General features: G+C 40.5%; 1 protein-coding gene across 9 annotated transcripts in view; it reads right to left on the minus strand.

Moving 5' to 3' along the window:
• The window catches only part of LOC110989640 (bcl-2-like protein 1), a 46,455-nt gene that overhangs the window by 9,606 nt on the left and 21,065 nt on the right, over window positions 1-15,784 (minus strand). For 8 of the 9 annotated variants that reach the window (XM_022254203.2, XM_022254196.2, XM_087134930.1 and 5 more), the window contains exons 3-4: window positions 5,032-5,175; window positions 4,350-4,513 (exon numbers count right to left, since the gene is read on the minus strand). In XM_022254203.2, coding sequence (XP_022109895.1) covers window positions 4,350-4,513; window positions 5,032-5,175 — 308 coding nt within the window. Of the gene's footprint in view, window positions 1-790; window positions 986-4,349; window positions 4,514-5,031; window positions 5,176-15,784 lie in introns of all 9 variants that reach the window. The other variant, XR_002599664.2, reaches the window with a different exon arrangement.

Below are 15,784 nucleotides of genomic sequence, written 5' to 3' on the forward strand. Positions count from 1 at the left end.
GATCAGCTACGTGTAATTTCATTGGCTGAATGCCTGAGCCAATGACGGCAAAGTGAGGCGTCACAAAAACCCAAAGATTGGCTAGTTCCCCGTCTCTTCACTGTATTCGAGACACAAAACCCCAAAATTGATCTCCAGTTCAATAAGATTTTGAACCCTCAAAATAGGAAAGAGCAGGATGCGACTTTACTCTCATTTTGTCGTGACGGATCACATTTGTTCACTGAATCTGTACATGTACACGTTAACAGATACTGCAAACTCAGGCTTCAGTCTTTGGTGACAGCAAGTTTTCACATTTTTGGCTGCTGAATACAGCATTATTAATGGGATATGCCCACATGAATTTCAGCCTCTCTTTCAATTTCATCTTATTCAACACCTGGTTTTAGCAAGAAAGACATGAACAACAATCTGGCACCTGACAGTTTTACCAACGGTGCATCGTTAGTTCCAAGGTTTGCCCACTGCGGTCACAGGCAACTTAAAAGTAAACATCTTCAGTCAATACTGTACGTTCATCACTTGGAATTATTAGAATTTGAAAGAGTGTTGACATTTTAATGCACAGTGAACAGTGTAAACAAAATGAGCTGTGCTGGTCGACAGTTGTTTTGTTGGGCAGTACATCTGATCATGCCACTGGGCAACGCATTTCTAACTGCATTCAAATTCTGCAGACAAACGTTGAAAACTGGTCTCATTCCCACTGCGACACATCAAGCACATCACAAGTCTGTGAAAGCTGCGAGTACAAGACAAGTGCCAAATGTCAAGACTAGTACTATACCCTTGACCTTTGGCCCCCCTCCCTACACGCCAGGGGGCCTGGCCTCGTGCCCTATCTCTTCAGCAAGCAAGCGAGTGCGGCCAGTCCGGCACCAACCACTGCAAATTGGCACACGGACGTCACAATATCGGTGACCGTGTCGCTTAACGCCTTCTCCCTTGCTTTGTCGTCGTCAAAGAATTTGGCAAATCCATCCTGAGGCATCAAGCAGGCAGTAAAAGGAAGAGTGAAGAAGAAAAAAATCATGGAGGAATTGATAAGTTTACTTTCTGGAATTTTTTTTTTAAGAAAGAGACATACACATGAGAGGGTTGGCTTACAAGCAGAAGCAATGACTGGCAACCAAAAACCCATAAACATGTGCACTCAGAGTTCAAGTAAGCCATTTCTCAAGGCCAATGACCAATGATGACATCTATTAAGAGAAATTCAACATGTACATGTACAGGTGCCCGTACATTTCAATTCTTTTAAATTCCCTGGTTATTCACCTAAGTCAACATTACGACGAAACACTATACCGTTACTTTCATTTAAGACAGACATGCAAGGTTTCGGTTATGTTTGTGGATGCTGGTTCACCAATCATGTATGCACCAAACCACTCTGAAACCAGCAAACGTGTCAGCACGTGTCATGCATTTTTTGTTGACAATCCAGGTAAATCAAAAGAAAAAAAAACATCATACTTCAATAATTTTTGTTTTAAGTCAGCAAGTGTTTACATTTTCATGTAGTTTGTCAACACCAATTACAGCGCATATTACTTTCATTTTAGCAGAAGTATTTTGTGCATTGTCATAAAATAGGCTGAAATGTGATGTGAACTCAAAGTAAAGTTTTGCGCTTACTCGGGGTGGAGGGAAAAAGCTGAGGCTAAAGTGCAACCAGGAAAGACGGGGGGGGCAAGTAAGAAAACAAAACCACATAAACATGTAGGTCTTGAGGGCAGCACGTGACAAGGCACTTTCTTAGCACACAAAGCACATACGTGTACATGTAAAGACACGATATCCAGACAACTCTTGAAATGCTTGCTATGCATACCAAACAGAACCGGCTGCATTCAGGGAGCAACTAAATATGCAGGTACACTTCTGTTATAAAAACATGCACTTGAATAAACATTCTCCATGCTACGCAAACGGCACATCATCAGTACATGTAACTATGATAACAGAAGCTTGATTTACCGTTATATAAAATCATGTTCAACAGCCCTAACATATAAACTACTTTGCCAGTCATCCATGCATTCCTGGGCTTAACACGACGATTCCCTCATGGTTTTGATCAGGGAAGGGGGGGAAGTCTAAAATTGTTTGCAGTAACAGTATTTGGAAAGAATTTTGATGAAACATCGTCATTGTTGGCTGCAGTAAGGAGTGGCCTGGTATATCTGGATTTATGCCATGAGTGACATTGGCAGAATGGCCACAGCTTAATCCAAATGATTTATGTGAAGACCCTCTACCTATCCCTGGGCAGTGTAAACATTCAATTCCCCAAACGGATCCAACAAAGCATTCTTGAGCCCAACATTCAAACTACGGAGTAGTGAATCGATCATTTTGCTTGAGGAATTATAGTCTTCTTTCAACCAGACAAGTCCATCTACAAATTTCTGTCATTCCTTGTGGTTTTATTACACTGTACATTTATATACCGATACCAGAGCCAAAGTGAGTGCGGAAGAGACGTGTTGGGAACATTCCCACAGCCACCATTAATGACAATGAATGTTGTAATAATGATCATCCAAAGTGATTTGCTCGCTTGAGGGACATTCAGATCTTGCAAATGATGTCTTTTGACTTGGTAAATGTAAGTGCCTCAATTCTCTTGATGGGAAGGGCTTTTTTTAAAAAGTGACTGGATAGAAGTTAGCGGGAGAAAGTGCATCAACTCATCATCAAACCCTATCAAGCACTTAAGAAAAAAACAAACAAACCAAAGATGTAGCTTTGGACGCTGGGTCACTGGCCGCCAGTATGAAGACATGCATCTTCCAATGAAAGCAGACTAAAAACAGCCAACAGCGACTCAATTTGTTTGCAAAGTTCACATTTCTTCTTTGTCCATCATGTGCCATTCGGTTTGTCTTTGTTTTGGGTTGCAACAAGACTGAACTCTTTTGTCTCCACTGGGCAAAAGTCTTGAACTTGAATCACTTGATCAACTGGAATCAACTTGAATCATCCCTACTGGTATTGCATGCGTAACAGTTCACAAAATCTGCATGTTTCTCTGTCAAAGACAAAACAGACAATGGAAATCAAGCAGCAAAGACTGTGCAGTGTCCTACTTGCGTCTTATGTGAGAATTCCATTACCCACTTTAGGATGGATTAGTGACTTCTGTTTGGCTTAAGAATGCCTGCAGAACTGGCTCAGTGGCTGCAAAGGGATCGTATTTTGTGCAGTCAGTGCCGACCGACCTACAAAGCCCAGCCCTGCTCGGGGATAAATTCTTACAATTTTTGTCTCAAATTGTTCTTCCCCATAGTTTCTCATCAAAAGTGCCTGCTGCTAAAGCTATTGGCTGTGTGCAAATCGCTTGAGGGCGCAACATGCTGGTCAGAGTCAGGGAACTTACAAGTCATGCAGGGGAAAGCTGGGCTGGGCTGGGCTGGGCTGGGCTAAGCCGCAAACAGCAGGAGCAAAAGTGTGCTGGTTCCCAGACTCTCCCATTTAAGATAATCTAGATTTCGAAAGGAAGGGGCTGCAGCACCAGACTACACACGAGGATGCCTTTGCTAGATTGAGTCCTAATTGTCTGCAATTTGAAATTACACAAGAGTCTATGGTTGTGGCTGTAGCCGCTTCCCATAGAGTGGTGCCTAATTCAAGCAGCTGCTAAGTATGTATGTAACTTGGACACAGCCGGCAATGCCACAAGCATCAATGGAAGTGGCTGAATCCCCTTCTCAAGTGACACTGGCAGCTGTAGGCAAGCATTCACAAACCAGTCTCCCCTTACTGCTCTGTGCCAAGGACCGCTCTATGGCTAGTTGCAGAATCCTTCCATTGCACAGAAGAGTCGTACACTAACAGAGATGGCTTAGACCCTCCCTCCCTCCTTCCCCGGATACATGCACTGCATGTGTGAACTATAAGCCTGAAGCAGAAAGAGAGCACTTTCACGAGATGCCTCATCCTGAGTGAAAGTGAAATCTCCTCACTTATCTATGCCACACTGACCACAACGTAACGAGAGAATCACAAACACAGAGCGCCAGATAATAAAAGAGACCAAAATATCCAGCCAGTGAACACAACTTCAAAGCACTGACCGCACAGGTTGATCCATCAAAGGCCTTTCTCCAAACCTAAGTGTCATCTTCATTTCAATCTCTCTGTCTGCAATTCCATTATCAGTTTAACACATTTGATATTTCTGTGGTGGCAAATAATGATGCACTGTGGTCGGCACTCCAGAGACTTAAATGTCTCAAAGCTGAAGCCCGAAGATACGTCTACAGAAAGGGACAAAGCCAGGGTTTGGAGAACCACCAACAGATCAGCAACTCTGATAGAGTCATTCCCTCGGCCATCCTTACCCAGCCTTGGTGGTCGTTTATCCACGCAACCAACTTGGTGTCAATATATCTGGACGTCCAACCGATGACACTAGGGACTAACGTCTCCATGTTATTGGATGCACAGTGCAAGGCCAGTCGGCCACTGAATGTGATAAAGGCTGCTATTCTGCCCCAGGACATACCTGCAGATGAGATGACCAAAGACAAACAAACAAACAAAACAAGATACATGTAAAACGCAGAGTTCATTACAAGTATTCACTTGCAAGTTAATGCTAACTTCCTAAGCATTCTTACCAAAGCGTCCCCTAAAAACCCTCTGGGAAACCTCCAACATCTACCACCGTACAAGGAAACAATTGAGGGAACAATCTGTGTACATTGTAACTTTCCAGAGACTTCAAGCTGAATGTCAAGTACTAGCCCAATACTATAAGGGCAGGGCTTCACCATCCCCACTCTTACAGAAATTCTCCAAAACCTGCTAGTGGATTTCGTTGGAGATTGCAGGATTTATGTACATGTGTAAGGATTACAGAAGGCACTGAAAATTATAACACATCAAAGGATTACCTTACTTCTGCATTACAGTCCACAGTGACTGATGTATTAGCTTGTAAAAGAATAGACACTGCAAAAAAAAATCATCCAGCAAAACGAGGCATTACATCGTTTTTTTTCTCCTCAATTGTTGACTCACATGTCCCCCTCTGCCCATTTTCTTGGTCCTTAAAGAGTTCATCTGCGAGATCCTTGAACTTTGCATACGCTGTTGTTTCGCTGATTTGAAGCTGCTCGCAGCATCCTGCAAAGAATTCGGGATTCTTGCTTTCTATTTCTTCACCTGCCAAAAACAAAAACAAAACCAAAAAACCTTTATCACTGTGCATGCAAATGCACACCTTGGAAATTAAATGTAATGGTAAACATGTTGCAAGGGAAAAAGTTCAACTTTCTGACTGATAAATGGGGACTTTTGGAGACACATTTGAAGAGCATGTACCAAAGTGACTTCTGCAACAAGATCTAACGTATGTAGTCTATACCCCTGTGCAAAAATGCACCCCATCAACAAAATGACAACAAACCTTGAAGGAATCATCATCTACAAAAAAATACCAGCAATCAGACCTTCACTGGTTTTGAAAAAAAAACATTTGTATCCAGATGCTTATTTCAACAGTAACATTTGCCAAGTGACAACGACTTTTTTTCCCTGCAACACACAGCCGATTTTTCATAATGGATGGTTTGCCGTACGATAAACAGTACCTGTCCGTGTACACGAGCACTCTATGAATACTAGTAGGTTCAGTTTGCCAATGTAGAATTTTTCAAATTGTACACTTGTCCCATACATGTACACGTACATTTCCTCTCTTGGTCTCCTTCTTCAAAAGCTTTCTTTTGACTTTGTTTTTGTCTGTTTTGGACTTCTGCCCTGCTTTAAAATCCTTCCCAGAGGCAATACTTTTCCCCCTCACCTCAATTTACCGTAATTTCAAAACTCCCAGCTGGTAAAGACATGTCCATGTACAGGTCCCTCATGCCCAGAAATTTGTTGACAAGTCCTAACTGATGACGGTTCTAGTTTTTCAGCTGTTTACAGACACAAAAACTTTGACCAGTAATCCAGTAGATGAAATGAAAATAATTCCTGGCTGCCATTCAAATCTTCAACACCCCCTCCCGCAAAGAAATGGTCTCCCTCTCTCCTTCCCCCTCAGGAACTTCCTGTGTTGAAAGCACACAGCCATTCAATCTCTTTCAGACAGTGCACCATTAAGAGCCAATCATCCTTCCATTTGGGGATTTTTTTTCCTTTTACCGCGAATGGACTGGGCCTGTGCTCAATTCTCCTATTCTTATTTTCCTTCAAAGCAAGGGTGTCCTGTGACACATATCATGTTTTTCCTGAAACTGAACTCCCTTTTGTATCGAAAATTCACTTCGTTTGGATCCTGTTTGTCCAGAGTCTTCTAGCTGGCCAGTGTCCATTATTGCAATTAGAGCTTCCAAGTTTAGCAAAACATGGTAATAATCAGTTTCCAAAAGTAGTTCTAAATTGAGCACAAATTGATATCAATGACACTGAGCAGACTATAAGGAGACAAGAAATGAGAGAGATAAAATATCGTGAGTTCAGTCAACTTTCCCTTGAAGTCACTCTGAGCATGCCTGTGTTACCATAAATTAATATTCAGCCGTTCAAACAGTACACTTTCCAAAACCCTTTATCCTTTTGGTAGGATAAAAGTGCATGTAAATCCTACCTCTTGTATTTCCCCCATTCAATGCCAAAGACTCACATCTATATATGGTTGTTTTGAATTTCAATTATTTACCCTCGTACAGGTAGCTTCTTAATACTTTTAATGATAAGCACACAATCGGTGGCCACTGTTTTTCTGAGAAAAAGAAAAATGAGACAAGCATGAATATTACCGGTACAAAGTATATGTACCTGTTTGTTGAATCATATTCACACACTGTACATGTACTGACACGTGTCCAAGACCACAGTACACATGTACATGTACATGTGGGCATGTTTACAAGTACAGTGTATTCAAATTACACATTTATATTCATACTTGTATTCAGATCGACTCTGATGTGTTTATGGCTCCTGGGTTTTCTTTTGAAAGTCTGATGCATCATTGGTATTCCCCTTCACTTCTGTTGGCACCCTCTTTCCTAAAATTAGGAATTACCTCATTGTCAGGCACACACAGGATAAACTTCTGACTAATACAATTGGACCCCCAAATGCAACGATAAAAAAAAACCACGGCCCCAGCTTTCCGAGAAAAGAATAAAATGCTTCAGCCAGATTTGCTGAGCTTCAGCTTGTGGTTTTGGCCAATCTCCAAGTGTCCCCTTTTCCCAATCTCTGCTGAGTAGTGGTGGTGCAATACCTGTTTTGGGTGTGCAATACCAGTTTTGGGTGTGCAAGACTGAATGGAAAAAACAAGGGGAAGCACAAACTCTGATTAAATGCATTCATATTACATGTCTGTGAGCAATCATCACATGTCAACTGATTCAAAGTCCGAGGTCAATGAACTAAAGTTTGTTGGGAAAAACAAACTCAACACCACATGGTCATCATTGTTCTTACTAATTGATTTGCACCAAAAAAGCCCTGTATCGCACAGTGTTGCGAACGTGAAGTTGACGAGTCTTCTGTCATTAATTTATTACTCGTACACGTACCGGTACATTGCATTCTGTAAACACAAATGAACAGCAGTGCATGTTTTTGTTTTCTGTGTTCCAAAGGTACATGTAATTTCTTTTAAAAACAAAACTATCAAATTCTTCATTATTGTTATTATTCTGATTCCTGTTATTATTATTTATTTCTGGTAATGACACCAAGGATTCCTCCAAAGCGCCCTAGGCACTGCAGCTCGCAGGCCTGAAGGAACCTGTAAAGAGGACACAATGAGATGCAGTTACAGTTTTAGTGGTGGGCGGAAAACCCAGAGGAATATTCTGGGTAAATCCACGAAATCAGGTACATGTACATGTACATGTGGGGACTGAAAACCCAATTCCCATGTGGACTGAGCCAGGAATTGACCCGGACTGCAGAGGTGGAAGGCAGGAAAGAACCACAAGGCCCACCTGACTCCCCATTAATTTCATTATGTGTTCTAGTACCACATATCAGCCTCTGTGAAAAGAAAAATGAAGGCAGCATAAATGCAGACAACTTAAGGGTCCAAAAACCACTCATCACTGTAGCATTAGGGTCTACATGTACATGTACACATCAAAATTGCTTTTAGCAAGTCCTGGAGTAAAAATTGAAACACTGCCAATATACATGAGCAACACATGTCTAGACAATTTGGACATGACAATGCATCAAATTATAGCAGTGTTTCTAGAATTTCACCTCAGTTCACATCTGTGCACCTTAACAATGTACAATGTACATCCAGGCCGTGTACTGCAATTTGCTTCCAATGGACTGGTCCATGGTGTATTGGTATTTATGCTTGTGTAATTTAACTGTATCCTGTCTGCACAGGGCAAGGTTAAGTTTGTTATTGATCAGTTATGACAAAAAGTACATGTAAGTGATCGTGTACCAAATTTAATTTCTTTTAGGTAAAATGGAAACTGCATACAGGTATACAGAACAAAAGCAAGAATACCACTTGACAAGGCCAAAAAAAGTCTCTGGTGACATAGCTGTTTTTTTTTTTTTTACCCTCACTTTTTTCCCCTGGAAATGAGTGTAAATAACACCAGATGTCCAACGCAACTGCATGTGCAGGTAATGCTGGCAGCTACCAACACTAAAAAAAATAGCCCGGCAGCCCGAACTCCCACCTCCCCTGTATAAAAGCATTTTCAGCGTGTACCAGTACATGTACACAGGATATCAGACCACCTCATTTGTCTTGTTCCCAGGTGTAAATGTACATGTATAATACAGAAATGATGTCATCTGAAAAAGAGGGACCGACTAAATGTCCATGTACCTATACCCAGCAAGAAATGAGACCGAGGGGTACCCCCCCCAACATGTCCAATCCCTATACACATTCCAGACTATTGTTACTTAACACATCCCCCCAAGATGTCAGAAAGGAATTCCTCAGATTCCTGCAAGACAATGACCAACACAAAGCAGGGGGGGTTCTCTCCGTCTCATACCTTGCTGAATATGTATGTACATGTACCAGTACCCGTAGGGGAAACTAGAGGGCCTCCTTTCATATTAATTAACCGTACCCTATCAAAAACATGTTAAATTACACAGTAGCAGAATTCCAGTCGATGAAGCAAGTGTGGCAGCTTTTGGACATCGTTTTACACTAAATCAATTTTGTTTTATTTTGCCAACACGCAGGTCTACAGCGACGCGTGCGCTGACCAGAAACCAGAGAATTTTTCTTTTGGGCCTAACAAAAAGAAGTTAAAGAAGAACGCAAGCCTGTACATGTACATGTATGTGACTGGTCAAATGTTTAAATACCAATATACATGTACCGGTATGTACATGTACTTCAAATAAAAATCAGTTTTTGGGTCAATTGTTCAGCTTTTTGGTACAGAGCACTGTACGTGTGTACTCACTTAACAACTATCCAAAACACTAGGCACTACTGGTATATGTACATGTACCTCAGGCAAGATTTTGCAGAATTGCTCCTGGCGTGGGCCAATGAAATCATATTACCCCTAAAAGCAGGTCAAAATTTTCAGAAAATGTCCTTCACTCCCCCCCCAAAAAAAACACAGATGAAAAAAAGAACCTGTCTTTTAAGGAGAAGTCTTAAACCTGAAAGTGATGGTTATATTTCAGTGTGCCAGAAGCAAGGGTGGACCTCAATCACCTTGCACATGTGAAGTACATTTATGTACATGCACAGGTACGGTTTGTGTCACAATATCCCAAGCATAGCCTGACACGCAAGAAAAAACTCTTGCTTAAAGCACATACTAGTACGAGTGGAGACAGCTCCTTCAATAACAATATCGATTTCACACCTGCAGTCAAATACAGAAAGCCCATAAAATGAAGACCGTAACTTGTGCGTTTAAAATTTGCAGGCAAAACATGTTTTTTCCAGATAGTGACAAACACCATGCCCTCTCTGGAGGGCATGTTTCTGTGTCTCGGTATTCTCTGGATGTCTACTTGTAAAAGTACACGTAGCTCAGAATGCATTTGAAGTCTCCCAGGCACACCACATGCAAGAAAACAATTCCTTTTTTTCACAACCTGCCATCAGCTGTGACTGTGAGGTGGGGATTCCGACAACAGATAATGAATGTACATGTACATGTACGGTGTAGTCTTCTGTCAGCCAGGCATAACTTGCAGGTATATGTACATGTATACTGGTATTGTACGATCATGCGATAAAAATAAGTTCATTTACCTACTGTGAGTGTACATGTACACGTACATGCACATGAACACTTCAGTACATGTACATGCAGTACATGTACATGTACATGTACATGAGCAGCATCATCAATGATATCATAATGCCTGTCTGACCTGCCAATGCTTACATGTAAGTGCACCTAAACAAACTACTCAGTGTCCACATACATACACTGTACATGTACATGTAAGTACATGTACATGTACATGTGCAGGATTGTACATGTACAGGTATGTTTATTTTCTCTAGCGCTATGCAAGGCATGTACATGTACCATACCCGTAAACTGTACATGTACAGGACACATGTAATACATTTATGCAAAAGTCCCGGTATACACAGCAGGTGGGTCTGTCCACACTAAAAGACACATTTGCATGACAGAAGTTTATTCTTGAAGATAATGTTTATCACATGGGCAGCCACTTTATTTCTTAAATGTGAAAATTAAATTCAAAACACAAATCGAAAATTACCTGCAATGTATGATACAAATACTCTTTTTAGTTTACTTTTAGAAACTTTCATTAACTCATAAAAACAATTCCAGTGTAGATGACACTGAAATTTATTTCAAGAAAATTATGTTACATTTGTCACTGGACAGACATCACGTTTGTCACATGGATAAGGTTTGTAACATGGACAGACATTTTTCTGGTGTTTGAACGAGAGCATGAGAGCAGAATTGTTCTTAAACCAAACTTATTTGTTTTCAGTTTTCAAAATCATTTTTGTTAAAAAGACTATTAAACTTCAGTGAGAATGAACACTACGCAAGTTTTTCTCAATGAGTAACGTTTGTCACATGGACAGCAAAAACATAACGTTTGTCACTTCGTACAATGGGGACAGACAGTCTTCTCACTTTCATTTCAGCAAAATGAACCGACTTTTTCTGAAGAATTGTTCATTATTTTATTTTATTTGTTTTTTTAATAAATGTACAAGGTGTTTCAAAAAAAGATAATCCAACTTTATGGGGTTAATATAGCTACATGTACATGTATATGGCATCTCACATAGCATTTTGAGGGCCACAGCAATCAAATTGAAGATACGTGTAAGAGCTTTCAAATGACACCTTTCTTGCCTAATCAAGTTATTGCATAAGTGAATACCAATTGATTGAAATCACGGCACCAAAACTGCACTGATTCACTTATTGAGCCTAGTCCATTTCACTTGACCAATTGCCACACCTTGATTGTGAATAATGTCTTGCCTAGTTATGCAATGGGGTTAATTCAAAAGGCCTGACAATCCCATGTTCATTATGGCCATCAAACAAGCTTGGTATCACGTGTAAGTGAACCAACCACATTTTTGCACCCTAAATTCTGGGTGATGGTGCTCAATCATGCATGGCCCTGGACAAGAAACCTCTGTGTCATTTTAACGCTCATAATCTGATGACATGATCCTTGCTGAAAGGTACATGTAGATAGTACATGTACTGTATGGTCGTATTGACCCCTTGAAGTTGGATTTCCTTTTTTTTTAAACACCCTGTATATGTACTCATACATGTAAGATAAGTCTTCTAGGATTATTAAGAGGGAAAATGTGGTTGTGACAAACGTTACAAAATAGTGGATAGACATTTGCAATTCCTAAAATCAAATCTTAGTTTTGTCATCTGATAGAAAAAACAACAACTAATATGATGTAAAGTATTATTGTAAAAACTTTTCTCAGGAAGAAATATGTTTTTGTTGAAGTTATCTGCTCAAGGAATGGCAAAATCAGCCTGTTTCATGTTTGTCATGGTGGGCAGACACCGTGGCGTACATTATTCCATTAATTACTGGTACATGTGTAGCTCTCCTTAAATTCCAGTTTAAGATAACTTAAAGCAATAACAAGCCATAGATTTTGACATATTTCTCAAAAGTTACACCTGTAGTATCCATGTTTTAACAGATGAATTGCTTTTCTCTATAAGAGTCAGTGGTATTTTAGATTATAACCTGAAAAGCATGAACTGACACATGTCCCACCAGAACCCCTAATAAAAGATGGACATTTTCATCAAGATCCTGATTATTTTAACAAAGAGCAACAACCAAAGCCTATTAAACAGTGTAAACTACCACACATGTATATCTCCATAATTATCCATGTACAAATATCAGTAAAATTGTTTAAGTTAATTACTTGACTTTCAACACTGTTAAAGAAAGAGATGATTTTGGTTAAAAATGTGCAAATGTGTTTTTTAGTGTGGACAGACCCATGTACATGTAAATGCTGCATACATGTTCATACAGTACAGTACGGTAAGGTACATGTACATGTATATACATGTACAGTACACTATGCAGGTGCCGGTACATACATGTACATGTATGCTTTTTTTTTCTTTTCTTTTCTTTTGAATCTTCAACTGGCAATGAAGGGTAAAGTCAGTCAGTCAATTAGGCAGATGGCAAAGACTTCAAGCTACCAAATAGCATAGCTTTCCTTCAGAAGGGAAGGATCTGTGTGTTCAGTGCGGTCCGAAATGAATGCTCCAACTTTGGAACTGAAGCGCCGTTTCCATTGTGCATTGCTTAAAAAACAAACATGGGAAGGGATCGAGGTTCATAAGCGGTACATGTACCTGAACCAGTATGTAACTTTATTAAAGAGAACCATGACCCCCAGCCCATCCTGAACATAATGCAATGCAGCCTATTGGCAATTGGTCTTTTCACACTACAGCCCTGGGTGAACCCAAGACTGCCCTTGGTTGAATATTGACTTTTTAACCAAACGTTCAAACCAGCATTGTTTCTACATTTGTTTCGTGTGAACTGAGCTTATCGGGGTAAGATCAATCTAGAAATGAGCATAAACAATTTTTAACCCTGGTTGACAAAGCTCAACCCCGGTCTGGAACAGGGTTGAGTTCAACCTGGGGTTCAACTCAATCTCAGGGTTGATGCAGGGTTGGCGTGGGGTTGAAACAGTTTCAAGTAGGAATCGTTGCCACTTTTCAACCCTGCATCAACCCCAAGATTTCTCCAGTGTGAAAAGGTCTGAATGTGATCAAGTACTGAACAATTCAGAGAGCCTCCTGACACAGAGCAAGAGCACTGACATCTTTATTTGTATCATTTGGCTAAAAGTCTGGCTGATTAGAGTTTGGGTAACACAGTTTAAACCAGTTCATGGTCTTCATACACGTAGGAAAGGTCTTAAAAAAAAAAATCATGAAGTACCAGTACAGCCATCACACGATCTCTCATAGGACCCTGAATTTAATATTTGGAATCCAAAAGAAAATTATCAAGTCGGATGCTGAACCAGTTTTTCCTTCTGCACATTTTGACGTCTCACTGAATAACAACAGCAGCACCACTAATAAAGCAGCGGTCATCTGAATGCAAAAGGACGCGGATCCCACACAGAACTTAGTCCTTAGTTGCGTAATGTAAAAAGTAGACATGAATACCAATGCAGGCATGTGTAATGAAATTTGGCTTTCATATGATTAAACTAAAAACTGCTGCATGGACATGTTTAGCCAGCCTACACGTTCGTGTACGAGTACAGTGTACATATACATGTACACCACTGTACATGTACCAGTACATGTACAGTACCTCTGGTGGGCTGTGATTAAAAAACCAGACTTTACATGTACCGTATCTATGCATGTTACACGTGTTATGTACATATTCCTTGACTTACTGGTTCAAACACCATGAACAGCATTACAGACCATTATATGAATATTACTGGTCAACTGATGCAGATGTTGGAAACAATAAACAGCATGAGATGCAGAGACTTTGACTGTCTTTCACAGAGAGAGAAATACTTGAAACACCCATAGTGGATGCTTTCTGTTTTTTGATGTGTTTAGCCGTGTTCCCATTGGACTTTTTTGGTTAAGTTACCGCGACTTTCCCATAGAATTAAAAAATTAACTCCAATGGAAATACACAGTAAACTAACGTGCCTGTCAACTTACCGTGATGCGATATACATGTACATGTAAAAACTAACGGGCCGAAAAGGGTCGCGGAAGATTACCGTGCCGTCACGGTAATTGTAAGTTAACAGGGGTGCAAAAAGTCCAATGGGAATAGTTCCCATACAATGTAGATTGACCGTGACCACCTACATGTACGAGCCACAGACTACTGTCTACACAGAGATCAATAGTGAGCACACAAAAATGGTTGTATGGTTCCCAGTCTCCAGCTCTGTGTGTATAGTACAGCAGCATGCCGCGCACACACAGTGAAGTGTGACGGATAAAGCTACCGGTGCATGTACATGTATACACACATTGTTTACAGGGCTTTTCCTGTATGGGTTCATCTTATTTGAGGCACATTTAGCCAAATTTGTCTGATTTTGTAGTTTTAAGGTCAGATGTTGCCAGTTTCGTCATGATTTGTACAGTGCAGGCAATGTAACCAGCTGGTCTTACTACTAAGCCTGCATGTAACACAGCGAATAAACATTCTGTTATGGTTAAAAAAAAAAAGTCCACCTGAGAATATGCGGTAGATTGACACGAAGGAATGTCGCGGTAAGTTTCCAAGTGCCCACAGAAGAAAAAGCCCAATGGAAACATTTCTTTTAACAAATGAGTACTGGTAGTGAAGTGCAAGAATGTGCCGTACGGTACAGTACAGTATAATTACACACTGAACAATGTACATTGTACACATGTACATGTATGATGAAACTCACATACATGTACATGTACATGTATTTACCCTGAAAATGTAAAACTACCATTCAACAAACTGTAAGCTACCTGTACCAGAACGTGTATTGCTGATTGGCACCACAAAAAAAATGTGGGTTGTTATAATTCAGGAAAAGATAAAATTTCATTAATGTCTGGACCTGCAATAAAGTACCAGTACTGTACTAATGTGCAGAAACTTGAGTGGGACCCAAAAAAAAAAAACAGAAAGTGAACACATCCCACACATGACATTTAAAGTGAAAACTCCAGAGGACTCCTAGCTTGTAATAACACGGTCAAAAACAAGCCATCACGTCTAGCCGTCTGCCAAACACAATAGTCTGCAATAGAAGACTGGATAAACTGCGACGGCTAAAATTTCCTTTGCCCGGATGTTCAACTCCATGCATTTGTTCCACCCCAGCAAAAGAAAGAAGACTCATCGGATTATCTCCAACAAGAAATCTCAGTGTTCTCGCCAACATTCAAGGATTCCCCGAAGCTCCCTTGATTAAAAAAAAAAAAGCTTTTCAAGATTTGCCTCATGGGCTGAGATGGCAACTCCCTCACTTCATGAGAGTACAAAGTTGTACAATGTACACATGTGCAGGTAAAGTACATGCACCGGTCCACTATGGCAGGTTCTTTGCTCCTCATATGAAAACAGAAACCCTGGGACTGAAGCTGAGGGCAGACTATTAGATCTTCCACAGATCTACAATGCAAATTCACAACTTGACAAACTTTGGCGACATCTCCCTCCCCCCCTCCCCGTTTGTTTGCTTTCTTCCCAGGCACTGTATGTGTGGAGCATAACAAGAAACTTTTCACCGAACTAAAAGCATGTACAG

Source organism: Acanthaster planci, linkage group LG03 (assembly GCF_054643075.1).
Source record: "Acanthaster planci isolate LZ-2023a linkage group LG03, COTS_SCS, whole genome shotgun sequence".
Classification (NCBI taxonomy): Eukaryota; Metazoa; Echinodermata; class Asteroidea; order Valvatida; family Acanthasteridae; genus Acanthaster; species Acanthaster planci.